General features: G+C 48.5%; 1 protein-coding gene across 1 annotated transcript; it reads right to left on the bottom strand.

The window, feature by feature from the left end:
• Positions 1-30: 30 nt before the first annotated feature.
• Positions 31-26,628, bottom strand: LOC137485480 (heparan sulfate glucosamine 3-O-sulfotransferase 3B1-like). Its single transcript, XM_068210024.1, has 2 exons — positions 26,195-26,628; positions 31-1,036 (listed from the first exon to the last, which is right to left on the bottom strand). Exons 1-2 carry the CDS (start codon positions 26,626-26,628, stop codon positions 418-420), a joined length of 1,053 nt encoding a protein of 350 aa, XP_068066125.1. The 3' UTR covers positions 31-417.

The following is a 26,628-nucleotide window of genomic DNA, read 5'->3' as shown; positions in this document are numbered from 1 at the left end:
AACAGCGGAGCAGAGACTGGGACACTGGAATAGGGAAAGCAAGTGTTTATAAAGGCCAGATACCCGTAACAAAAATAAACTTGTGCTTTCCCTCCCTCCCTTCTTTTGATTTTTAAATACAAATTTTGTTTAGGAAAAGTGGAAGCACTGTCTGTTACAAACCAAACCAAAGAGAAAGAAGAAGGGCAAAAAAACAAAGAAAGGAGAGACATTAGAATTAAACACCGTGGAATGTTAAACAGGTTACAGGCTACTGTTCTAGCCAGTGCGGTTAGGCAGCTTAGTGAATTAATTGCTTAGGAATTAAAAATAAATTATTATAAAATAGATTTCTGTACATTTTACATACATATATATCTCTTTATATAAGCAAACCGTCCTGGGCAAGTAATAACAGGGGACTTTCCCATGCCAGGCTCAGTCCCAGCCGAAGTCCTGCCCTGTCATCTGGTAGAACTTCATGTTGAAGGGCCGGTAGAAGTCCCGCAGCCTCTGCACCACCTCCTGGTCGATGTCAGGGTGGGTCCTGCCTTTTGTCTTCCCCAGGCAGTGGGGTTTGCTGCTGCCCTCCGCCTTCTTCAGGCACGGGAAGCCCTTGGTTTTGTTGAAGTAGAAGTGTTTGTCCGTGATGATCCTCTTGAGGCCCAGAAAGTCCTGGACCCTGCCCAGCTCCCCCGCGGGGTCGCTGATCAGCCTCTCCCCGCTGACAAAGAGGATCTGCCCGATGGGGAAGTGGAGGAGCCAGTTCTCCAGGTGCTTGGCGTAGATGCCAATCTGGATGGCGCTCCACGAGGTGTCGATCAGGCCCGTAGTCCTGTTTTTGAAGGTCAGGCTCTCAAAGGTGGGGATGTCAGGCTTCTTGGAGAGCGTCTGGGTGTAGTCCGAGATGGCTCTGGTCACGGGGTCCCGCACCACCACGATGAGCTTGGTGCCCTTGGACATGGAGGAGATGCGGGCTGGGGCCTCCTTGGTGACAAAGTAGCTGGGGGTCTTCTCCATGGTGATCTGCCCCTCCAGTGTCTTGGGCATCAAGTCCCTGCCAGCAAAACACACAGACATAGGTCAGAAGGGTAAGGAAGAGGAACAAAAATATCCATATGCATTTACATATATGTTCACACATAGATACACAAGAATTCTTCTCCCTAAAATGTCTTCACTGGCCATTTAGATCATACAGAAAAATCCATTTCCCATTGATTTAGGGATTAGGGACAGATTATTATTAAAGGCCACTGTATTAGAAATCCGGTTGAGTAGTCCCCCAGTTATTCATGAGTGGATTAGTTGATCTACACTCTGCACATGGACCATAGCTGAAAGTACCACACCAGCTCTAGACTGGTCAGGATGGGTCCTGAGCTGCACCAGGTGGCTGTTCTGGCTCGTGATAGCACCACTGAGGCCTCATCCCCAATCCAGAGCTCATTTCCCCGTGGGAATGAGAGGATGGTACAACAGAAAAGCAGGAGATCACTAGAGTATGTCTACCTCACTTTCCCTCAACACTCTCCAAAGGCCAAACTTTTCCCAATTCAGGCAAGAGGGTGCAATTTTTCCCTGGCTTGCCAACAGCAGGACTTCACTCACAAGCGTCCTCTTGCATCCAGTTTCACCCCCTGCTTTACTATTCCCTATCACTTGTTTCCTCACATGAACTAGAAAGGGCATCAAGAGCTGCCCATGGTGTCTTCTGCACATCCCAGTCCAGGAGACAATGAGGACAACCCCACCCCAGCACTGCCCCACGGGTTACAGCAGGTCAGGAGATGGGATACAACTGTGGAGAACACAACCTTAGCACATGGGCAGGACATCCCTTCACAAAGTACTTTTAAAAATTAAAGCTTCCAGCAATTCCCTTATTCCCTGGCTATTTCTGATTAACCACATGGGGAGAGAGTAGGGAGCTTTGCAGAAATGATGGAAGTGGCATGAAGCAGGAAGAGTAATTTTTTTCTATCATTCACTAGGCAAGCTAAAATATTTTAGACCGTTTGCCAGTTCTTTCCCTTTATAGCCCAAATGGACTAATTTGCTCTGGGTTGCAAGATAGTTGAAAAGAAAAGGCAAAGGGGAGTCAAGCACAAAATTAAAGTTATAAAACTTCATTAAGTTTTCAGAGCATCCACCCGGCACAGAGAAATAAGCAGCCAGCATGTGATCTGCAAGCCTGAAGCTGTGCTTCACTCAGCCATAGGACACCACATGGAGGCTGTTCCCAACAGCCATCTCCTCCCTCACTGCTTTTATGCTTCCACAGCAAAGATCACCAGGGCTCTTGCAATTAAAACAGCCACTGATAATTTGTGCTAAAGCCAAGGGTTGCCCTGAATAAGAACTCAAGGGAAGAAAGCTGATCAATCTGTTCTGAGGGCAAATAACAGGGGATCCAGGAATGAGAGGTCTGTTTGCATCAAAAATCATCCCATGTCTATGAAATTTGGTCAGTAGCTGTTTATACAGCTATTGGTGAGCTCACACTCTACCTGGTATCAGCCTCTGGCATTACCTTTCTGGCATTACCTTTGTGGAATGTGTTTACTGGCAAGGGGCACCCAGTGGCTGCACCTCCATCATATCCCTGTGAGCTGTGCCTAAAGGCTGCCCACAAAGCCCCTTCTCCATAGTCCCAAGGTGAGAGACAGACCCTGTGCCAGATCTGCATGGCACTCTGGGAGAAGTGGTAATGGACAAGCTGGACTGTGGAGGAAGAGGATATCAGCTTGTGGAAACCTCCACTCGTGGCCAGAGGTGGTGGCAACCCTGAGGGCTGGGATTTCAAGTCCACACAAGTGGAGTTTCACATGCAGATAAAAATCATGCTGGTCTACCAGATACCTGGGATGTGAGAGCTTCTGGAAGGCAGGAGCTAGTGAGTGTGCCAAAACCAGCAAGCAGAATAAAACTCTGACTAATCCTTCACCTTTCTGGCCAACTCTGCAACCCCATAATGCTGTAACAGAATAGGGCCAGTCAATAACGCTCAGAGCAACTCTTAAATTTGTCGTGGGCTGATGTAGATTTCGACATTTGCTCATTAAGTGGTGTCTCCTTTTATGGCCACATTAAATCCAAGTTCTACATCCTGCACTGGCCACCAACTGCTTTTCAGCTTGATTTAAGAGGTTGTTTTCCACCCATGAAGTCCTTAATGGCCTGGGACCTGCCTAGAGAGGAGAAAGCTTCCCAAAATATCCTCAGGTTGCCCTTGTTCCACTGAAGCCCTTCAGCTTTAGGTCAGGTTCATTGGATTGCTGGTTGTATGGGGCCCTGCATTTTGGGACTGATTTCTCCTTCAGGACTACTACAGCCAGTATTTATCAGTCTCATGGGAATGGTGCAAGGTTTATTTTCCCCTCTCCTTGCACAAGAAAGGCATTGGGCAGGGCTGGGCTGTGAAACAGGAGGAAATTGCTGGGGATGAAGTGCCAAGACAGTTGATTCAGTTGGGAAACACAGGTTCTTAATTAGCATTTCAGCAAATACAGAGGAGCTCACCATAATTGGAAGAAAGCAGGGAGTAACTTTTTACCTAAGAGGCATCCATTGGCCTGGTGTCAGCCCCTTTGCAGAGCAGTTCATCTTCTGGACCCACACTGCAGTTGTGGCTGAAAGTATTCAGTTCTGGGCAAGCCTAAACCTCCCAGATTGTTATTTTTGGAGAGGGCCTGAATTCTTGGCAATTTAAGAACATTTTGCTGGTGACCCATCACAGCAAGCGAAGCAGAACAAGGCACATTGACACACCTACTGCCCTCAGGCTGGCCAACACAGGCTGCTGCTCACAGAAGGTGAGCAGACGTAGAAACGGAACCTTCAACCCATGTACAAGGCCTGGATCCACCAAAAACAGCCCTCGGGCCATTGCTCCTGCTCTCCCTTCATTGTACCACATGGGTGCCAGGCATAGTCCATAACTAAGACCCCCAAGACTGTATCAGACTCTGCTTTGTTTGTTAAGTGGCTGCATGAAACAAAAACAGCTGCAAGTGAAGCCAAATACTGTGGCCCATAGAGGTGGTTTGAACCTCTGACAATACTACATCCAGGAAAGCAAAGTTTTACTGCATGGGCATGTCAGTTGTGAGGAGCTTTCCCATGGTTTCCATAATCTCCCACAGAGGCACCATCCATCGTGCTGGCAGTCAGAGACAGCAGAGCCTCAGGGACAGAAGGAACTGGTACATTGGCTGGTCTGAACTCATAGTGGTGGAAAAATCAGCAAGAAGAATTTATTCCCATTGAAGCCACAGCTGGAGAAGGGCAATTTGGCCCAGCAGAGCACTGCAGCTCCAACACAACACACTGGACATATATTTTGGTGGAAGGAGGACCAGATCCAGACCTGAACATATCTGCTCCTGGGGCTCCAAGACAGCAAGGGCCATGTTAAACTACAGCTGCTGCTTTGGGAGGGGAAAGAGGAACTGTGATGGTGAGAAGCCATGGTTTCCTGGCAGGATGCAGCCCCTTGGGAGAAAGGAGTGGGGTCCAGCAGAAACCTGCTTTCAGCTCAAGTGGATACAGATCACCCCAGGCAGCTTGTGACCACTGTGGAGCTGCTGTTTCCATGGAGGATTCTCAGGCACCTTGGAGACATGGGCAGCTCCTGCCAGCACTGCTGACATGAGGTGAGAAAGGCAGAGGTGCAGCTACCACTGCTGTCCATATGGGAGAGCAAAGGGAGATGACAGAGGGAACCAGGCTGTGGGAAACAGAGAGCTCAGCTGAGCCCCAAGGCTGGATAGACACACCACTGAGGGCCATAGTGGAAACTGTAGTAGAACATATAGTATGAAAACCTTGGCAAGCCATCCCTCCTGCCTTGTTATCCTCCTGCCTTCTGGCAACCTGGAGTTCAAAGACCTCTGGAGACAGCATCTGCATCCAAATAATCCTATTTCATAGAGACTATGAACTGTTTAATCCTTTCAAACCCACAAATACTTCTGGCCTTGAGAACATCCCACAGCAGAGAGTCCCAGCACCAAAGCACTGCCTCTACCTGTCATTTGAACTCCATCCTCACTTCCCTGCTTGGGAAGGGATGAGGCACCTGCTTATTGAGCATGGAAGAAGGAAATGAGGACGAGGAGCACCAGCAGCCTCCCAGCCTCCTTTATTCCCCACCCAGCCCAGCCAGAAAGCATTGGTGGGGCTCAGCACTGCTGACTAGGGTAGAGCTGCCAGCAACTGGGTCCCAGCAAGGGAAGGAAGTTGCTGTGTGAGCACAGCTATGAATTTTGCACAGCCGTGAATTTTGCACAGGCAAAGAGCAAGCCCCTAACCCTGAGCTATTAACATGTCAAGAGGGACAGAGGAAAAGCTTTTCCTTTAATGAACATTTCCTTGGTGAAGAAATGTACCCTTCGTAGGCGAAGTGATAGGCTTAGTCTAAAGATGGATTGGCCTACTTTACCTATTAACCACTTAAACTAATGTAATAAAGGCTCTCTTCATTCAAACAGCCCTAATCCCCAGCCCCACGCAGCTCTGAAGCCTGGAATAAGAAGGGATACTAAGATGAACTCAGCCAGGCTATTGCTTGGAACGGCACTGGGCAGGGGACTCTGTGGGGTTTTTTAAAGTACAAAGTTCTCCAATGTGAAAATCAGACCCAGAGTGAGATAAATTTACAAAGTGGGGATGACAGGTGGCCACATGGTAATCCAGTCCTGAAGCCTAATGTCCTTTGTGGCAGCTTTTGTCTGCACAGAGGGGCTCCAGGCTAATCTGCTGCTACTTCTCAAGGAGGAACGGGCCAGGGGGGTGAGGGGACCCCCACAACCTGTTGCTGCATTATTTGCCACAGGTAGGACAGAGCAGTGCAGGGCAGAGCACAGCCGTGGTGTCTGGTTTTATCCCTGGGGACGTCTGTTCCCCCCTTGCACCTCCTGCCATGGCCAACACCTGCTGGGATAAACCCCTAGAGCCCAGGGCAGGGCTAAGCCCAGGGTGCAGCCACAACCGTCTGCCCTGGCGGGGTCACCGCCACCCAGCACCACTCTGGGAGATGTTTCCCCTGCTCCAACAAATTCAAGTAATGAATCCCACAGGTAAGTCTTAAACCCAGGTTGTCCTGTGATGCAGCTGCAGCAAATGGCACCTTCCAGTCTCAAACCTCTCTGCTCCACACCACCACACTTCCTCAATCCTCTGTGCTTCCTCAGTTTCCCTCGGGAAAGGTGATAAAACTCTCCTGGAGGAGATTGAGTGCACTCACAGCAGTCCCCACAGCACCTCTGCCAGCAAATACAGCAAGAACCACTTTAGCACAGAATTTCTAGACCTTCCCTCCACAGCTGTTCCCTAGAAGCAAGGAAAACATGGGAAATGGGAGGAAAAGCAAGTCAAATTATTGTGGACATCAGCCACATTCATGCCAAATTCACGTCTGTAACCCATAACCATTTGCTTTGCAGCCCAGCACTGCACACACAGAGCATCTGACCTATCTCGGACCAGTTTCTGCCCCATTCCTCACTGATGTTTCAAGAAGACAAAAAGTGATTCCTTTTCAGAAAACCAAATTTTGACAATCTGATTTTTTTTTTTTCTGAGGAAAGTGCCCCCCAAATCCTCTCAAGAAACTGCATAAATTAGATTGAAAAGATATTGCCAGAAGGTGAATAGAAATACGAAAGGTAAACAAAGTTCTTCTCCCATCCTAGGGGAAAACAGATGTTTTAGCCTTCAGAGTAATGACAGAGGGTTTGAAAACCCAAGATCATGCCAAGGTAAAGTACAGCCAGTAACAGAACAACCCAGAACATGGTACAACTTAATGCACATGATGAATTTAAGATTTTTGCTGCATTTTTAATTTACAGGTTGGAAAGAAAGCAGCCCCAGTAGTGGCCTGTTCAGGCTTGGAACAGCTCTGAGGAACCAAGCACAGAAGATGAGGGAGATTAAAGCTGCATCCCCTCAGAAGTTGATGCTTTCCAGTGTGCTGCATCTCCCTCTGCCTTGTCCCCATCCCGGGGCAGTTTGGCACCCTGCTCCCATCCCAGCATGGTCCTGTTCAGCTTTGCTCCAGTCAGGATCCCACCAAAGCCAAAGGGCTCATTTCACACTGCAGTCTATCTGTCCATCTGTCACCTTAAGCCAAACATTTTTAAGGAGGGCTTTACTGAAGCAGCCACTTCTCACTCTAATTCCTGTTGCTTCTCTGCCTTTTCTCTCCTCTCCATCTCAATAAATAAATTTAGGCCGAGCGAGCTAATTCTAATATCTTGAAAAAGAGCTGTAGACACCCAGGGAAGGATGGGGTGGTACCTCCATTGGTGGTAGCTTTGCCTCACAGCTCATCCCCTCTGCCAAGGTGATACCCAGTTGTTCCTAGTTTCCAGGGCAGCATGTTGCTGTCAGAAAGCAAGAAAAATGTACAGTGCTGGTAAGAGCAGCCAGGGTCTGGATTAAAACCACACAGCTGTAGCCCCATACTTGGCACCTGACCATGAGCAAGAGCTCAAATTCTCATCAATCAAAACCCCAAAGCATCACCAGCTCAGCTCCTGAGGCCACCACACTGATCCCCTCCCGGCCCCTTTCCCTGAATGGTTGATCAGAAAACCGTTGAATCCCAGCAAAATTCCTTAAAAGCAAGAACCTGACCAGTGTTTTAATTGCATCACAAACCCTACCACCAGCACACAGGTCAACTGGCTTAAAAATTACCTTCTTGGCTTTGACTCTGCTTTCTGGTGACAGCAATGGAAAAGGGGAATGAGGGAGATGGAGGAAGAAATAGAGAGAGAAGAAGCAATAACAAATTCCTCTTTGGGGGTGTGAGTGTTTGCTGCTTTATTATTTGATACATCATCTTACCAAAAATTTTCCTTGGCTTCAGCTGCTGTTGCACCAGAGACCTGTACAGTAGCAGGCAGTCTCTCTTTTTTTTATGACCAGTAGTAAGAGCAACATGTGTGCCTTTGTCTCAAGCAGGAGTCTGTTGTTTGGGTTGGCAAATTAAACAACAATAAAAGGGAATGGCTGGGAACCAGCCTCGGCCTTTTTGAAATGGATGTAACCCTATCCAGCTCCGTCAAACACTCCCCACGATGATTACACAAACCAGATGATGGGAATTAATGAACTTTGGGGGTGAGGAAGGAGTAGGTGAAGGAGGAGGGAAAGGTGGAAAAAATATGTCAGCCTGAAATTAATGTTTTTCTCACCCTCCTTGCTCTCTGTCCCCAAATCTGCTAGGTGCCCTTCACTTGTTGGAGAATTTTGGGGATTAAAGGAGGGAGAGGACGGCAATTTGTGTGAAGAGTACCCATGATGAAGGTGCTCTGGGACTTCAATGGGACCACAGCGCTGGTGGCTGCGGGTGGCATCACTATGTATCCCATAGGAACAGGCTCTGGTCTGGCTGTGGAGTCTGATCTAAGCTCTTTTGATGCTGATAAAAAACTCCATCAAAGGTCTGGGGAGTGGGGAGATGCGGGGCAGTGGCAGATGGCCCTTTCGTCCCCACTCCACATGGCACAGCCAGGATGCATCAAATGACCCTGGCAAATCAAAGCAAGAAGTGCCCCAAGGAGGGGGCAACACACCACAGCAAATATCAGGGTTTAGGATCTTTTTTGGGTTTAGGGTTTTGGTGTTTTTTTTTTTTTAAATAAAATACTTCATTCACTTCTTCAAAAGGCACTGCCTTCAAATCGGAGCTAGGAGCCACCACAAAGGTTTGGCCCTCTCTATGCTGGGATGCAGGGAGCTAGCCCAACCACAGAGCTGAACAGACAGTTTGCAGCAGCATCCAAGCACCAACCTGGACAAAGCAGGAGGGTTTGTGCCTCTGGGAACAGCAACGGGTGCAATGAGCTCCACCAGCCTCTGCTGCACAGGCAGCCTCCCACCCTGTGCCAGACGAAACACATCTCTCACCCACATGCCTCCCCTACTGCATGAGATTAAATGGGTTAATTAGAAGCAGTCTCATAACCAAGAGATGACATGCTATCCCTTGCAGGGCTGCTGCCTTCTGTATCAAAGTGCCATATATGGTGTACCATATAGCTGCAACCTACAGAGGAGGAATAACTTAGATCAGCAGAAACACTTGGTGAGAGTCTTGTCTGCACAGAACAGACAAGTGTTCTGCCTTCACCAGTAAGCACAATAGAGAAGCCCAGGTTCCTCAAAGACTCCTGGACAGCTGATGGGTGATGTCACCATCGCTCCTGGGACACGCCTGTTCTTTGGCAAAGGATGCAAAAGCATAAATGTGGTCTTGGAGGTGGCTGATTGGAGCAATCCCCCTTCCTACCTGAGCTTATGCTCCATGCAGGGCAGCTTCTGGGAGGAAGGGTTCAAGGAGCCGAGACCACCCTGGAAACTTGAGAGAAGTGCACCCTCCTTGCAGACACTAACATGAATGTGTCCACAGGGTGCGGGCCTCTCATTGTGGCCCTCTCCTCTCCTGTGGCCTGGGGATCTCCAGCCCTAGCCAGAGGAGGGAAAGGGCAGAGCAAGAATGGGGCAAGCAGCATGCTGTCCCCTACTGCTTTCCCAGCCTCCATCCAAATTCAGCTCCAGAGACCTTCTTTTGCCTGACACACTTCGTCCACCTGACAATCCTCAGTCAACCTCTCTTCAAACCCCTTGTCTAGGTGGCTGCCCCATTCCTGTAAGTGTTCAAGGCCAGGTTGGATCTGGTCTAGTGGGTGGTATCCCTGTAGGGGGATGACATGAGGGGATATTCAAGGTCCCTTCCAACCCAGGACATTCTAGGATTCCTCCTGAACCTCCACATGCACAGTCCATCCAAGGCAAGGCTCCTTGCTTTGCCCATTTTCACCAGCCCCTGCCCTCACACCATAGCCCCAGTCCTTGCACCATCTCACCAGTCCATCCCTCCCTCCATCTCCAGCCTAGCGCCAAGTCTGGCAAGCACCATACCTTCCCCCAGGAAATCTCTCTGTCAGGTTGAGGATGCCCAGGCTACTTTGTCATTCCTCTCACAGAAATTCCTCCAACCCTACAGAACAAACTCAGAATGTTGCTACTGCCACTGGGTATGTTATGCACCAACTGAATACAGGCTGCAGGGATGCGGAGCTTTCTTTGGATTAGGAAGGGCTACATTTCCAATTATTTTTTTACCTCTTCCCCAGATAACAGCATGAGATGTTACAACTGCTAGGCAAGAACTTTCCCTCCTCCTTTGCTGGAGCCAGACAAGATATTCATCAACGTCCCCAGTTCATTACACAGGCCCTCCTCTTCTCTTTATGTAAACACGGAAGCCTCTTTCTACTCCCCACCATACTTAAAAGCTCTGAACTTCCTCTAAATAATTATCTTCACTGGGGGGGGGAGAGAGAAACAGCACTTTACATATCAAAGGGGCTGCTTTGGAGGGATTTACAATAATTTAAGATGAAATGGTAAATATTCTATTCACTCCAGTTCATCTCCAGTAATAATTATAATCCTATTAGCAAGGTCCCAAGAAAGTGATTTCATTATCATCTAGCGAGCATCTATGTGGATTTCTTGGAGGGGTGGTGGGATGGGGGAGGCCACAGGCAAATAAAGAAGGAAAAGCAACAAAAGATGCAATTGCCAGCATCTCCCTTCCCCCCAGCAGGATTTGGGCTCCATTGTCCCGATGCTTCAATAGTGCTTTGCTCTGAAAATAAGAGCTTTTGAGCGCAGTAAGGGGGTGGGGCTGAAATGAGCATCTTACTCCTTTCGGTCACCGCCGCTCCCCTTTCATGGCCGAGGGTCCCCCCTGGTGCCGCTCGGCGACAAAGAGCGCCCGGTGCTGTTCCGGCAGTCCCGGGCAGGCGGCAGTGCCACAATTAAAAGCTAATTGCTGTTCATGGGTGAGTTCTTCAGAATATTGCCCAGCATCACCGGGCTGTGCTGCCCACCGGTCAAGTCATGTGAGATAGCTCTAATCTGTCTCCATTTCCCCAAAAAAGAACAAAAGGATTGGTTTTGTTTAAAAGCAGAGCAGGGAGAGGGAAGTTCTGTGAAACTCACGATTTAAGGGGGAAAAATCCCCCGAACTCAGCAGGAAATACGACTGAGCTAACTGACAAACTGGGACTAAAGCCCCTTTATCAGCAGATCGCAGCACCAACTGTCCACACCAAACTGTGTTTTATTCCTGCTCCATGACACCTCTTCATACACCCCGCTGGAGTGTTTAACTGGAATTTATCCCTGCAGGAGTGCCTCAGTTGCACCAATGTAATCCTCTTCCCTCTCTTCTGGCACCTGGAGGCCACCAGTGTGAGTCCCCAGCACTTGCACCAGAAGCAGGCAGCTCAGCTCTGCTCGCTCTGGGAAATCAGCAACTCCTCCAGAGCTACACTATTTGCAGGCTTGTAACAAGCCAAGATTACTGTCACAGTGTGCAAGAGTTTATTGCAAAGCTGTAGAAATATTTTTCTCAATAAATTAAATAGACAACAGCCTGAAAGGGAGGAAAGAGGAAGAATTTTAGGCATCCAGAGAGATTTCAGTGCTTACAAGTCATTCCTGGTTAAAAAAAAAAAATTCTCTGGACTGCCTCTGCCTCTTATTCTTTTGCAACCAGTAAGACCAGTAACTCCTCCTCCCTCAAAAATTTATAGCCTAGAGTTGGCATTATGTGTACTAACCTCCTACTATGTAAAGATTTGATAGATCCACTTACAGATTCATTGCAAGACAAAGTTCTGCTCTTGAAGAGTGCTAGTTCAACACATCCTTGCACCAGAGACATGAATTCTTGAACTCTGCTTTACTTAAATAGTACCAATCCTGCCCTCATGAGAAGCTGAAACCAGCATCTGGACTGGGTAAGCACTTGCAAGCACAGAATGTCCTTGTCCAGAAAAAATAAAACAAAACAGCAAAGTAAGAGAGTCAGGGTCTGGGGTTATTGGCTTAATTGTGGAGGCAAATAAAAAAGACAAAAACCCCACAGCCCTTGCAAGGCTTTTGCTAGCTCAAAGTAGGCCTTTGCAAAGGAAGCCTGTCTTGGAAGAGACTTAAAAGCAGATGAAGAAATCATAATGGTGGGATAGCCAAAACACATCCATCGTACCCAGGTGACAGGAGGGTCTCCTGTAGCAGAGGAAGTGGGACTAAGACAGTTCACATGAACACAGAGACTCTGATCGCAGGGGTTTGGCTTCAACTCCATCAGGAGAACAACTGGGCTGTTCCCACAAGTCCCAGCCAAAGCCTAAACCTTGCTGTCAGCTTTCTTGCCCTGCAGCAGCCACTCAGACATGTCCAAGAGGCACCAATGCCCACTGCCCACACCACGGTCTCTTCCCTCTCACCCCTTCCCTGCCACCAAGGCTCAGGAACAAACCCCCAGTGTGGCAGGAGCACCAGCCAGTTCAGCCCCAAACAGCTCCCACACCCAACAATTTGCTCTCTTAATTGTAGCAACAGCACTAATCCTCTCAAAGATGTTAAACCACCCGGGGCACTGCTCCTTACAGGTCTTCAAGACATCTCTCTTCTTCCTAGGTCTTGGGAAAATGCTTCCTTGCAGCTAAGGGAGCAATATAATCAGGTTAAGCCCCAGAGATGTGAGGATCTGGGATTTGGAGGAGGCAGAAGTGGGTACTGAGACACACAGAGTTGGCACTGCAGAAAGAGTACAGCCTGTTGGTGTTCTGCTGCTGTCCCAGGAGCACCAGGTGTTTCAGGAATTAGAGGCCCAAACCAGGGCACCAGAACTCATCCAGGGGTTGAGCTACCTACCACTGCACATGGAACAGAACATCCTCCTGGCTCATCCCACCTGTGACACCACAGCACCCTGGGGCTCCTGCCCCTGTCTGGGACACCAGGAGGTATTCCTAATCCAGGTAGCCCACATGAGGTTATCCCACCAGCCTCATCCCTACAGTACCTCCGTACCTCCTCTTCCAGGCCCTATTCCAGTGACTTGTTTTGCTGTACGCTGGAGGTGGTGAGCCCAGCAAGCAGGGTACACCTCGATTTGGACTAAAGGGCACCTCTGGTGTTATCAATGCAGAGGAGATGGTCACATCTCGTACCTCCCAGTCATCTGTATGGCATCAACACACTGCCACACTGTTTCTGTAGCCGTGCTGCAATAGGGAACTTTCCCAATTTCCCAGAAAAGGAGCTGGTTCAACAGAAACAACCACTGGTTTGGGCCATTCTAGGCTGCGGGTGATGCCAGCTATATGGATATAGATTTCTATGGCACACACTCATAAATCAACTTTCTGGTTAAGTAACCATGTAGTGACCATGGCAGCAGCCTCTCTCCAGCCACCAAAAGCAGCTGAAGGAGAATGGCCAACCCTGGTCCACCCCCGCTGACACTCAAACACTGGACAAATTTCTACCCAGGAGAGCACCACAAGGAGATTAACTTTCCAGGCTTTGCCTCTCCTCTGGGGCATTGCAAAGCCACCACATTTCACCAACTCCAACTCTGCCAGAAAGTGGGGGGAAAAAACTCAACCCACATAGCAAAGAGCCAGCCCCAAAAGGAAATACAAGTCAACAGCCACTCCAGCAAGATACGGGTATGACCATGTTCTCCTAATGCAATGTTCATAAATCACAGCCCCGCAGAGAGGTCTCTTGTATTTTTCCCACCAAAGAAACAAATGCCCTAATCTGTGTGCCTGTATGGGCAGGTAATGAGTTACACTGATAATGTTGCCCTTTGTAAAACACCTGCATGAGTGGTCCAGCATTTGCACAGGGAGGACTTTGTTTGCCACCTTGACACACATTTCTCCTAATTAAGCCCAGCCTTCCTGCTCTGGGTCTAGATGATTAGAGAATCATCTCTAATGATTAGAGAGCCATGATTAGAGAAAAAAGCCTCCTGATAGACTTTGGAGACCTTAGTGATACCCCAGCTCTCACCCTTCGGATCACAACTCATGCTGGGGGAGCATCCCCAGCGATTTGTCTACCCTTGCAGTAAGACATGCCAAAGTCAGGCTTGAACCACTGTGCTGAGTTAGAGCCCCAAAAAGGGACTGGTGGCAGCTCTGCTCCTGCTCCTCTTCCTCACCGTGGACATAACAAAGCAGGGAGGCGGGAGCAGGGACACTTCATTCACCCAGCAGCACTTTCCTCTGTGCACTGACATGCCCTGGAATATCTTCATGTCACATCTGAACCAGAGACCACTAGCTCTTCCACAGCATGTGGGAAGGGATCTCACAGGGTGGCCAGGGCCAGATCAGGCTTGAAACAAATCTTAAGACACATTTACATCTATAGTTTTTCAAAAAAGCCATGTAGGATCTCCAGGAATTCACTTTCTGCACGTAATGGGCATCCAGCACCACCTGAGCAGCAAAGACCTTCAAAACAACAGCACAGAAAACAGTCAACTTTCCATTTTCATTATGAAGAAAGAAAGTTATGGTTTTTTCTGCCCTTTCTGATCATGTACACATGTTCCAAAGGCCAAGTAATGCCAACAAGCTGCTGCCAAACTCCAGCTGCACGACTCCACCTGCCTCTTCAGCAGCACCCAAACCAGCCTTGAAACGGTGCAGCACTGAGGCTTCTCCTCAATGTGATGAAGGGAAGGGGATGCCCCTCTGACCATCAGAGGACCTTCTCCCCATGGCCAGTAACAGCAGGGAAGAACAAATCCATCAGAGGAAAACCAGGAGGGTGCTCAACCAACCAAGCGTGTCCTGTACTCACCAGCTGCTCATGACCCTCAGCATCTCATTGAGTGGGTCAAGAATTCAAAATTGGTTTAGACTTTATTCCCAGCTGAGACACCTAATTAACTTCTGAAAGTCTCTGCTTCCTTCTCAGAAGGGAGGAGTGGCACCAACCACAACCATCAGTAATCTGGGCACTGGCCAGGTCAGTGTGACCCTCATTGGGATGAGCTAATTTTGCCACCCACTGGAACAAAAGGCCTGGCAAATTAATACACTGGTGATCCTCTCAGCACTGATCCCTAAATGCATTTTAACACAAATGGGATTGTCCCCTCAACTCATTTGTTAATGGATTTGTGATTTGCTCTCAAAGGAGTAGCACTGGAAATCAAGATCTCTCCATGGCACACAGACCAGGGCAGTGAGACATCTGTCCAGAAGGAGATTTTTGCCACCAACATCTGTAGTCAGGCCAGGATGAACCTCCTGACTCTCCCCTCCCTTTGACACCTCACATCAAGCATCAAAGAGAGAAAACACAATTAATTTCCAGGACTAAAGCCCAGCAGGCCCATTGAGGCAATTGGGCTGCAGGTTTGTGGTGCCACCACATCCCTGCATCCCCAGTGACACTGCAGGACTCGGGGTAAAGCAGAAGGAACCAAACCAGCCTTGGGAAGGAGAGAAATTCCCAGTGAAGGAGGGAGACAGGTGCTAATTAGGGAAACATGAAGGAGCAGGTCTGTCTGCACACTGTCTTTCTGCCTAGTCATTACCTGGGATCTTGGCGTGGTCATAAACAGTCAATGACACCCAGCCAAGAGCTCTTTAAAGAGCAGGCTCAGCTGGTGGAGATGCTCTGCTGCGAGTACAACAGATGCAAAGCACTACTCATTAAAAAGGTATTCACGTAATTAGAGACTTCACATGGCCATACCAATGATTTGATCTAGTCCAGAGCACTCAGGCACTATTTAAGAGGGCCTGCTTGCCATTTCTGATGGCTTGGGTTGTCTTCGTGTGTAACCCTGCCATCTCCCCACACCCCATGCACTGCGATGGCAGGTCCATGGCTATGGTGACAACCAGGAAGGGCCTTATGAGTAAAACTACACGCGCGAAAGCCCTTCAGCAACCTCCAGCATCCCACCCTGCCTTCATTCAGAGCCAATTTCCTTCCAGAGCCAGCCATGGGGCTGAATTATCCACAAGTCCTTCAAGCCCTTGTACATAAAGAGCACCGTGGGCCAGTCTGCCAAGGTCTTAGAGCTCAACCCAAGTGAAATGACTTTTCCCTGAACACTGAGGACTCTCAATGACAGCTATTATTATTCAGATGAAACCAAGTGTCAGATTAACAAATCAATGGGCGTAAGACATATAAAATGGGTGACTACTGAACTATCCAAACATATGGATGAACCAAAAGTGAATTGTAATTGACTCACCCACACCTTTGATCTCTACATCCTTGGGTTCTTAAAGAGACCGCGCAGCCCCCCCCCCCCCCCTCCCGAGCAGGCTGAACCGATCTGGGGCTCCATTGTGAGCTCACAAAGTCCTTTCTCTCTGCCTCCATCCCTGGCATGTAGATGCAGCCTTTTCTGCTTGAAAAGTGAAAAAAGTCAGCTCTGCCTTGGAGAGCCAGGGAGCTGGAGATGGACAACCTACACTACCAAGACACAGCCTCTCACATGGAGCCCATCACCCCGGGCATCACCTTCCCCAGTCCTCACCCCCGGTGGTGGCCCTCAGACAACCAGACGTGCATGAGGAGATGTCCTAGGAAGCAGCAGAAGAGTGTCCGGAGTAAACATGGGCAGTGATGATGCTCATTCCCCAACTCCTGGAGCCAGGCATGGGGTCTCTGGTTTTCAGGGATTTCCCTGTGCAAAGTCAAGGATCAGATTTTGCTGATGGTTCAGGGCATGTATATGGCCCTGCTGTAAAACCTGGGCTGGTCTGGAAGAGCTGGAAGCTGCTCTGCCCTTCTCCAACTGCCTTGACAGCACTTAATCACTAATGCTTGATTAAGAAATCTGATTTTTACTTTTCCTTAGGATGTTTCTGCAGCTACATTGAAAAAAACACAGAGTTTAAATAAATGTTATTCCTAAATTTTTACATTTGGAGTTTGGAGAGAGCTTCGATCAGTTTTAGATTGATATGTGAGAAAATGAATAAAAGAGTATTATCAATTTTGATACCATACAAGCCTCAGCTCCCCAGGAGTCACACGGCAAGCAATTGTTTGGGTTTAGTTTCAAGCCTCATTACAAACTTAAGTTTTTGTAGCTCTTCCAGGAAACCTAGCCCAGCTTATTCTTCCCCTCCATTCTGTAAATGGCACACAAACATGCCTTCTGGGAGGTTTTGAACCCCACACTGTAGCTTCCCCATGTTCCCCATGATAGGGAACAAGCTGTCCAGCTTAGCTCTTGCAATACTGAGTCTCAAAGCAACAGGAGCTTTGGAACGCCTGTTGCTGAAGGCAAATGCCAGCAGCTATTCCCAGCTCGGGGCTATTCCCCATCAGGCACCACCAGTGAGTACAGCGACTCTGGGAAGGCAGAGCCTTGGCAGCCTGTCCTCCGGCACCGGGAGTGGGTTTGATGGGGGAGCTGGGTGAGGCAGAGCAGGCATTGCTCTACCCCCATCATTTCTGGGCTCTGACCCAGCTGCGCAGCTGCTTCACCCAACTGGTGAGCCCTGCTGGAACAGACAAGCCTGCAACAACTGCAGGGCTCACCCGCAGAGGAGCCCCGGAAGAGGAAGACTGTGGGGAGGAAGGTGGAGAAGAGGAAACCCACGGGCTCTTAAGCTACTTCAGGACCACATGAGCTTTCTGTTTATATATAGCCTAATTAATTATTACACTGCATTGAGCAGTTTGACCTTGGAATCATCTCTAGGGGGAGGCAGCAGTGGCAGTGCAGTCAGGGCAGCCGCCAAGGCTCCGGTGTGTGCCTGGTGGCTCCTCCAGCGCGTCCGGCGGTCCAGGATGCCAGCCCGTCATTACTGGAGCAGACAGCAGCTCCCAGCAGAAACCCTAACCGGCTATTCCACTTCTGCTTTGGCAAGGCTGATATCTCCTCTCAAGGCTTCCTTCCCTGCTCAACACCCCGTATTAGCTATTCCCTCTGCTTTTCCAAATGCCATGCAGACAGCCCAAGGCTCATTAGTTACCAGAGCAGCTCAAGAGGGAAATTAAAAGGGGAGGAAAAAAAGGTGTTACAAGCTTTGTGTAAAATTGCAGCAAGTTCAGTGCACTGCACTGGGAAAAGGGAAGATGGGCTTTGCTAAGCATGTCCTCGATAAGGGCAATGCCCAGGCTGTCCGGCTTTTTGTAGCTCACTTTGCTTGGTCCAGCCATAGTAAAGTCAGAGCAGCATGCTCAGAGCCACCAGACTTCTACCACTGCCCCCCTGGTCGCAGGTGAGACCTTCATGAGCTTGTTCCATTCCAACCCACTTGCGGAAGATGGAAGCCCCTAGCACTCGGAACACTGGCTCTGATCTGGCACAATTCCCTAAAAGCGGCACCAGAGGTGTGTGCAGGGGGCTCAAAGCAGAGGCACAGCACCTCAGTGGCAGGCAGCATGTCTGCTCCCACACGCAGAGACACAGGGCACAGTACAGTCACAGGGTCCCTCTGCAATTCACGTTTAGCAGCAGCATTCACGGCCCTTTGTACAAACAGCTGAGGACCGTGTACAGCCACTCCGGGACCGAAGGGCTGGGACACACCTCCTGTTTACTCCAACACCTCCTGATTTCCTTCCAAGTCTAATACATCTTTAGAAAAACAAACCAAAGGCAAGCCAAAGCTGCAGGCCTTGCCAGTTTTTTAAAAAATATTTCATAGCTCAGTGAAGAAGCAAAGCACTTTATTAGGAAGACGCTGGGGTTTCATCCTCCCCCTAGTGACAGGAGGATCCATGCTCTGAGCCTGTTCAGCCACCACAGCCCCTGGACCCCATTCCGAATCAAAAATACTACTGGAGCTTAACCCCAGTGCAATTGCCCTTTCACTAAATGAGCACTTTTCCAAAGATTTCCTATGCCTCCCTGTGCCATTCACCCACGCTTAAAGTTTTAAGTTTTCAAGTTTCAAGACTTGCAAGTTTCAATGCAAGTTTGCATTTGATAATCAGAAGAGGCTGAAAGCTTGGGGCTTTTAATATAAAGTTTGTCTAGAAGCTTTATTGAAGTTAATAATTGTAACAGATTTTGGTTTCTGTGGGACTTTTTCTGCACAGTCACATGGATACACACTGAGGGTCTGATCTTGGAGCCCATCGCTAAGCAGAGTTCTGGACTGCATTAGACACAGTCATGTTTAGGGACCTGGTTCAGTCTCTGTCACCACATGCTGCTGAAGACTCATCTCCTCATCAGAGCCAACTTCCCACATGAAAAAGCGTATTTTAAAGGGAATTAGTGTGGCAGAATACAGTCACGGTCAGTACTGTTGGACCGTGTTTGTGGCAATGCAGGATTTGGCCTGGTGTTCACTTTTAGGAAGGATCTATCAAATGCACACATCCACCTATAATATTGTACACTGGTATATAAAATGAAAGCCTGTGCACAATAATTCTCCCTCCCTTCTGGAAGAGCTGCCTGCTGCAGTGACAGGAATGCAAAGTCTGTGCCAGTTCCAGGGAAAGGTTACAACTGCTCACTTTTATTAGAAACCAGCCACTTTGGTGTATTCTTAGAAATCCCCAGCAGTACCAGCAGAGAAGACTGGCCAAGTTACAACTCTGACCTATGGAATTTTATCAGCACAACACTCACAAGAAGACCAGGTCAAGGGAGGATGACACCCACCAGCACAGGGATAGCAAAGCCAGGCTCCATGTGTGACACCTTACAAGCCACATCGAGGGCAGGGTCAGCCACGCTGCTCTGCATCCCAGACAGGCTGCAAATTAAACTCTGGGTCAGACCTGCTGCCAAACAGAGCCATGACTCCCTTGATGCCAGGGCTAGGTCACACCATCCCTCTATAGAGATGTTCTTCCTCCCTCCCTTTTCTGCACAGAGAAAAGAAAATAAAACTGCTGTAGAAGCAGGCTAGTTCCAGGGCGTTTCCAAGGAGGTTAACACAGATGTAAAGCATTTAGCAGAACCTGGAATTATTTTTCTCTAAATAAAGTTTCCCTAGCCGCCACGTGGCAGGGCACTGCCATGCTCACATATCTTGATGGAAAGATTTTTAAAATGGAAATATTCATTTACCAGAAATCAGTGTGATATCTGCTAGCAGCACCTGTACACCTGTTTTTCTCTAACATTCCCACCAACATCATCTAAAGTCCCAAACACCCAAGTTTCTGGTCTTATCTGAATGATTTCTGAGGCCACAGGGCCAGGAAGAAAGGTCAGGCAGACAAGCAAGTCAGCTCTCAGAAGTTCCTCCTCACCTCTGGACCTGCCCAGTTCAAGGGCACCACATGCTAAATCATCATCACTGAGTTAATTTCCTCCTTCTTCATGGCTATTCCTAAGAGGAAATCCACCATAGGGAATGCTCATCGCCAGCGTGGTACCAGGAGAGATTGTCCCCATTGGATCACTTTTATGAATGGACTAAGGCACACCGCACATCCCAGCCAAGCAGACCCGGCTCTCCCTAGGTGGAGACAGAGGGACTGTGCTCCTGACCTCCATTTCTTCCCCTCATCTGAACCATGGCACAATGTGATGCCCTTCCCCACTTCTCTCTGCACCCCTTCCTGCCACCTTCAGAGTGGGAGCAACTCCCCGAAGGCAAAGTTACACCACCACAAACACCTGTCCTGAATTCACCCCACTTTTCCTCTGAGCCTGCTGATAATCAATATGTTTCATCACAGGACCCCTTGTTTCCATTAAGAAAGCTAAAATAAGGTCCATTTACTCCGTTGCCTTCTGGCTGCTGCTGGGCTGAGCACCTTTACAGAGTACATGGTGTTTCTGGAAAGCTAATTAAACACACAGCAAGCTGCTGAAAGACCCGGAATTGCCATGGTTAGGGCAAGCCCCAGTACAGTCATCAGCAGCAAGTCAGGACCCAGCACAGCACTTAGTCATTTCCCACAAACCAAGGAAGAAGCCTCTCCAGCCCATCCTCATACACCACATGGTGACAACAGGTAGTAGCTGATAGCCCTTGACCCACTAATTACACCACTGAGACAACGTGCCCCACTATTTGCTGTTCTTTGAACTCATATGTTACCCATCCCACATGGTCCTGGCCCTGAACCCATTGGTCACCCATGGTCATAGCACCAGGAGATACGAATCCTATGCTGAATGATCACTAAATTATACTTCTTCCTAGCTGGGATGAGTAAATAGCCCCAAACCCAGGCTCAAGTGAACAGAGCAGTTCAGCAAGAGAGACCCAAATAAAGGACATGCCTATCATCAGGCAGATTGGAAATACAGCTCCAAAGAACAGCAGTTCGGGTAGAGTTTCTATAGCCACTGCACCCAGGGCTTGCTGGATGCTTTTAAAAACAAAGCCTTGCCTGGAAGTGCCTTGAGATATCCAACTCTCGGTGTGTGTTACAGACACCTGCCATGGCCCACTTGAAAAGAAAAAGGCAATAAATCCCAAACTCAGAGCTGAGCCCGTGGGTTTTCATTCCCATCATTTTCATGCCAAGGAGCACAATGCTCCCGGCAGGCCACGGGGTCCTGTGCTAACACGATTAGCCAGGCAGATCCACCATCCGCATCCATCACCCCCAACGCTTGGTCAACTTTGAAAAGTTCAGCAGCTCAACAGGTGAGGCCATGAAACCCGATCATAACAGACAATGTCATCCCCCCCAGCGTCGTGCTGGGAAGAACTTGTCACGTGCGTCATATCGGGCAACATGCTTGAAACAGAGCAGAGCACTGAAACCCCAGCAACACGAATAATCTTTGCCATCTGTTTGAACAACTCAACCCTCCTCAGATCTAAAAGAATGATCCCATGCAAACACAAGGGCCTTGCTGACTGATTATAGCAGCCCAGCCCTTCTTTTTGGGGGCCATTTTCCTCCCATGTTACACAGCAGCTCAGGAAACGTCATAGGGAGCCGCTGCCATGGCCAAGCGGGCACTGATCTCCATGTAAATTCTGAGGGGACCATTAAAAGTCCCCACTTGTTAAGCACAACACAATGCAAGGTCAATAGTTGAGTTTTAATTTTTTTTTTTTCACATCAAGAAAAGAAAATCTCAATACCAAAATTGTTTGGCAAAACCTTCCCAGAGAACACAACTGTCCTTTAGGAGATGCTTGTTCTGAGCCAGCACAAGTCACAGGAATGCAGTGGAGGAACCAGTCTTTGCTCAGATGCAGTCATTTGTACCCAAAGTCCAGTCGGGAGTATCAGGACTGTTCCCAAACTTCCTGGGGCCAATAAACCATGTGACACTCAGCGGAAACCAACCACAGTTCTGTCTGTGCTGCTGGGTCCATGCATCACTGGGAAGGCAATTAAGCAGCAGGTATTAAACCTTCATTAAAGCGGAGATTATAGACAATGGCCAAACACAGGGGCAAAATCCAGCCTTGCTCAAGATTTGTTTCATCAGGGCTTTCACCCCAAACTTTTAGCCTTATACTTCCCTTGCTCACAGCCTGGCCGATTGCAAGCACCAGCTTGTACCCCCACATATTCCTTGGGGAAAAAAAAAAGGAGGCTCATGGGGAAAAATTAAAAAAAAAAAGAGGAAGTTTCTCCCAGTTCAGGAATTGCTTTCAAGCAGCACTTCGCACCCTAAAGTCCAAGCAATTTCGGAGTCTAAGAAATGCATATTTGAAACAGTTTATCACACACCACCAGACCACAGGGCCTGATCCTGCTGATCCAAATCACCCAGTCTCAGCAAGGGCAATGAATTAAGGCAACCTAGGAGTAGTGGGAAGACAAAGCACCAGCATTTTAAGAATTTTCCATAAGAGAAAAGAAGAAAAAAGGACAAGTGGTCTCCCTGGTGCACTGCTAGAGGCAGAGGAGCTCAGCCTAGTCCTACTGTCACAGTTACAGCCGGCACAGCCACAGCACAAGGGCTCCTAGCAGAGAGCTACAGACTTGAAATATAAATCAGTGATGTTGAGTAGGGCTGACAGCACCCAGCCCAAGGCAGGAGGGACTGGGCATTACAGCCCACTGGGCTGAAAATAATAATCAAAAAAGAAAAAACCCAAAACATGTAACAGTAACGACAATCATTTTTTTTTCTTACAGTAATTATAGGACAACAGGCTTTCAAGTCCATAGGACATTTCAAAATGCATAATTGTTGAATCAAATGAAGAAAATCATAAAAGAAATTCAACAACTGATTTTCTAGGCTTGGAAGAAACACTTCGTTCCTCCCACCAAGCTCTACAGTAAACCCCAAAGAGGGCAATGACATCCCTGAGGCTGCTCAGCCAGATACATGCACACAGGCTGTGGAGCTGAACTCCCTACTGCCACAAAGAGGGAACTTCTCTACTATTCAAAAATTCAAGGCACTTCATAAAATTAGTTTGCAATAGTGGCTTGATCCCATTTCTCCTCTGTCATAATACATATTTGCACTAGAAGCAATTAACATGCTGTATTCATTACAGGGCGGGGGGGAGGGTGGTGAGAAAACCCTGCAATGTGCATACAGAAGGTATTTCCACCAAATTTTAGTTATCTCACTATCAAAGTAAAAGCATTTAATTTGTCCTGTTTCCCCCCAGCTTTTCAGGAATGATACTCAGCACCACTTGATAGTGTTCTGCATTCCACACTACGGAAACAAACCAACAGATTTATTTCACTTGACAAAAAATGGAGCAAGGAACAAGTTTGTGTTTCGTCCTTCTAAAGTTATTTTCAATAGATGAAAACTTCAGGCAGAAACAAGTAGTTAAACAGGATTAATCACAATCACCTCCAAAAATAAGAATTCATCAAGGTAAACAAGTAAATCTCATGCCCTTCCAGCTTGAAATTCTGAAAAATATTTTGGATGGCAGGAACAACTTAAACAAATAAACTCCTAACAAATATAAACAGATTTAGCCAATTAGCTAAAATACACTTCAAATGAGACATGGGTCAAAAATTCTATCTTTATCTTTTCAAAGCCAGGCAATTGGATTTGCACTGCACTCTGGGTGCTGAGGACACAGTAACTCCCCCAGTTCCAAAGTTTAGTACATTTGAGCAAAAGCATCTGAAAAATAAAGATGAGACTTGCCCAGCTCACTGCGTGGTGCTGACACCACACACCTTTTATAGCATCTTTAATCCAACTGTACTGAAACACTAACAAGAAAATATAAAGACATCTCCTCATTGGTGCTAAGATAATAAATAAAAACTTCATTAGGTCTGGGAGAAATAAACATGTTCTGAGGAGTGCTGGGAAGCCAAGATTCACTGAAGTCAGCAAGAGCTTGGAGTTACTACTCTACAGGATCTGACTTCTAATGACTAAATTTATAGGAACAAACTTCTGCTTCTAATTCTGATTAAGTTAGAAGTAACGCACAATATATAACAACTTGTCTGCTGGTTTTCATCCTCCCCCAAGTATTTTGCATTATTTAGTCCCCCCTAATTGACCCAGGTCTCGGTCCCACAGACAGCCAGACACACTCCCATTTCAGGGTGAATCACACACGACTGATTTCAAGACTTCCAGCATCTCTTGCTGCTTGAGAGCATCACCATTCAGACCTCAAGATCTGTCAGATCTCAGCTAAAACAGCCCTTTCGCAAAGATACTAATGAAAAACTACGGTGTATTTGCAGGGATAGGGCCCATACTGCTTAAAATTCAGCAGCAGATAAGGTGAAGCTCTAGGAAGTTAAACACAATACCTGTTCTCCAAATTTAAAAATAATGTGTATCCTTTAAATATTGGCTTTCACCCACTACATCTGGGATAACAGATGAACTCAATCATAAGCATTATTCTCTCCTTCTCCCTTTCCACCTCCTACTTGTAAAAGATTAATCAACCATTTTATGGTCTAATTTAGGTGCCTAATTAAAAACAGAGTTCAACACATACAGCACCATTTTGCTGATAAATCCTGACAGGTTTTCTGCTCTGTTATATGCAAGTTCTCGTTCAAAATGTGCAATTTTTAAACGCAGCTGAATTTACAAAGGCTTCATTTCGGCTGCTGTGGGACAATACGCTACAGCCTCCACCGAGACGACAGAATTTCCTAAAACGAAACGGGTTTCAAAAATTACTTCCTCCTCATCAGATCTTATCCTGCACTCATTTCACTAACTGCTCAGGGATGGCAACATTAAAAAAGAAGAGACATAAACCTATCGGACTTGCCGGGTGGGAGTTTCAAGACTACAAAGAGGTTACAATTCGTAACTTCACAGCTCCCATCTAGCTTCAAAGTTTCCATCTCGGCTTCTTCGGCATTCCTGTAAACACTCAGTAGAAAGGCATATTCAAAATACTCCTGATAAAGGAACTTTAATCGGAAAAGGGTGAGAAAGGCACCGAAACGGGGCTCGCCCCTCGATCGGTGTCCGATCGCGCTTCTCCTCCGCACCCACTGCCGCCCTCTCCGCCGAGCCCACCCGCACACAGACATCCCGGACCGGGCTGCTCCCCGCAAAATCACTTACAATTACATCCATCCTTACAGGATACACGCCAGAAATGTATCGTTTTCTCCCAGTGCAAAGGGTTCATCCCGTTCCCGACGCGCCCGTTACCCGCTACACCCCACACCGCTCCCGCACTCCAGCGCCGGGCTGGCAATCGCGACCTCGGGCAATCGATCAGCTCCAGAGACGATTACGGGGAAGGAGAAAGTTAACGGAGACTGAACGCAGGCAGCGATTGAGGAAATTTTATCTGGAACGTGGAGCTGCCGCCTGCCAGTCCCAGGCAGCGCTCCCGGAACTGGTCAAACCCCTCCAAACGTGCAAAAAAATTCCCAAACCGGTAAATCCTCCCCACCTCGCCTCCGCCACACAAAAAAAGGGAAAAAGACAAAACGGTTCAAATCCCACCCCAAAGGATAAAACAAACAAACGAACAAAACAAAACAAAAGCCACAAACCACCCAAACGGGTCAAAAACCCCGCAAACACGCGGTCGCTGAGCGCGCACCGTCCGCCAGCCCTTGCAGACCCGGGAGACACACCAGTCATCCCCCAGCAGCACCCTGAGCAGGAGGAAAAGTACGCTCCCGCTAGAGACCTGGAAGTACAGCGGAATAAGAGTGTTTAAAAATATTAAATTAATATTTAACCTTCATATAAAAAATAAATACGGTTTGTCTCGCAGAAAACCTGCAGACGCGCCGCCGCCCCCTGGGCTAGCGGGGACCACAAGTTGCGCTCTGGGTTTATTATATTTTTAGGTTTTTTTTTTTCGGGGGAAAGCATTTAGCGGAACATTTACTCTTCGCCCCGGGCGCTCCCCAAACTGCTCCGGAGCCCGGGGCGGCCACATCCCCGCACCGGGGCGGCGAGTGCAGGACGGCTGGGACCGCGCTCAGCCCCGTCCCGCCGCGGGGCCGCTGCCCGCCCCGGCCCGCCCCGTACCTGTACCAGGCGAGTCCCCGCTCGTAGTTGCGGTCGAAGAAGTGGGGCTCGGCACCGACGGCGCGCACGTCGGGGTGCACCCGCAGGAACTCCAGCAGCGCCCGCGTCCCGCCCTTCTTCACGCCGATGATGATGGCCTGCGGCAGCCGCTTGGTACCGGAGCCGTTGAAGAAGCTGGAGATGGGGCTGCCGGCGTCGGGCGCTGCCCGCTGCTCCTCCAGGCTGCTCTCCTCGCCCGGCTCTCCCGGCAGCAGCGGCGGGGCGGCGCGGGACGGCGCGGGAGAACCGCGGGTCGCCAGCCCGGCGCAGGAGCCGGCGCACGAGTAGAACATATAGAGCCAGAGGAAGAGCATGATGAAGAGCAGCAGCAGCCTCCGCCTCAGCGGCGGCAGCGCGACGGGGACATCGAGGCAGCGGTTCAAGCGCTGCCCCAT

The sequence above is a fragment of the Anomalospiza imberbis genome, chromosome 19, assembly GCF_031753505.1.
Source record: "Anomalospiza imberbis isolate Cuckoo-Finch-1a 21T00152 chromosome 19, ASM3175350v1, whole genome shotgun sequence".
In the NCBI taxonomy this organism is placed as follows: domain Eukaryota; kingdom Metazoa; phylum Chordata; class Aves; order Passeriformes; family Viduidae; genus Anomalospiza; species Anomalospiza imberbis.
The sequence above is the reverse complement of the archived record's forward strand: the minus strand, read 5'-3'. Positions and strand labels throughout refer to the sequence as shown.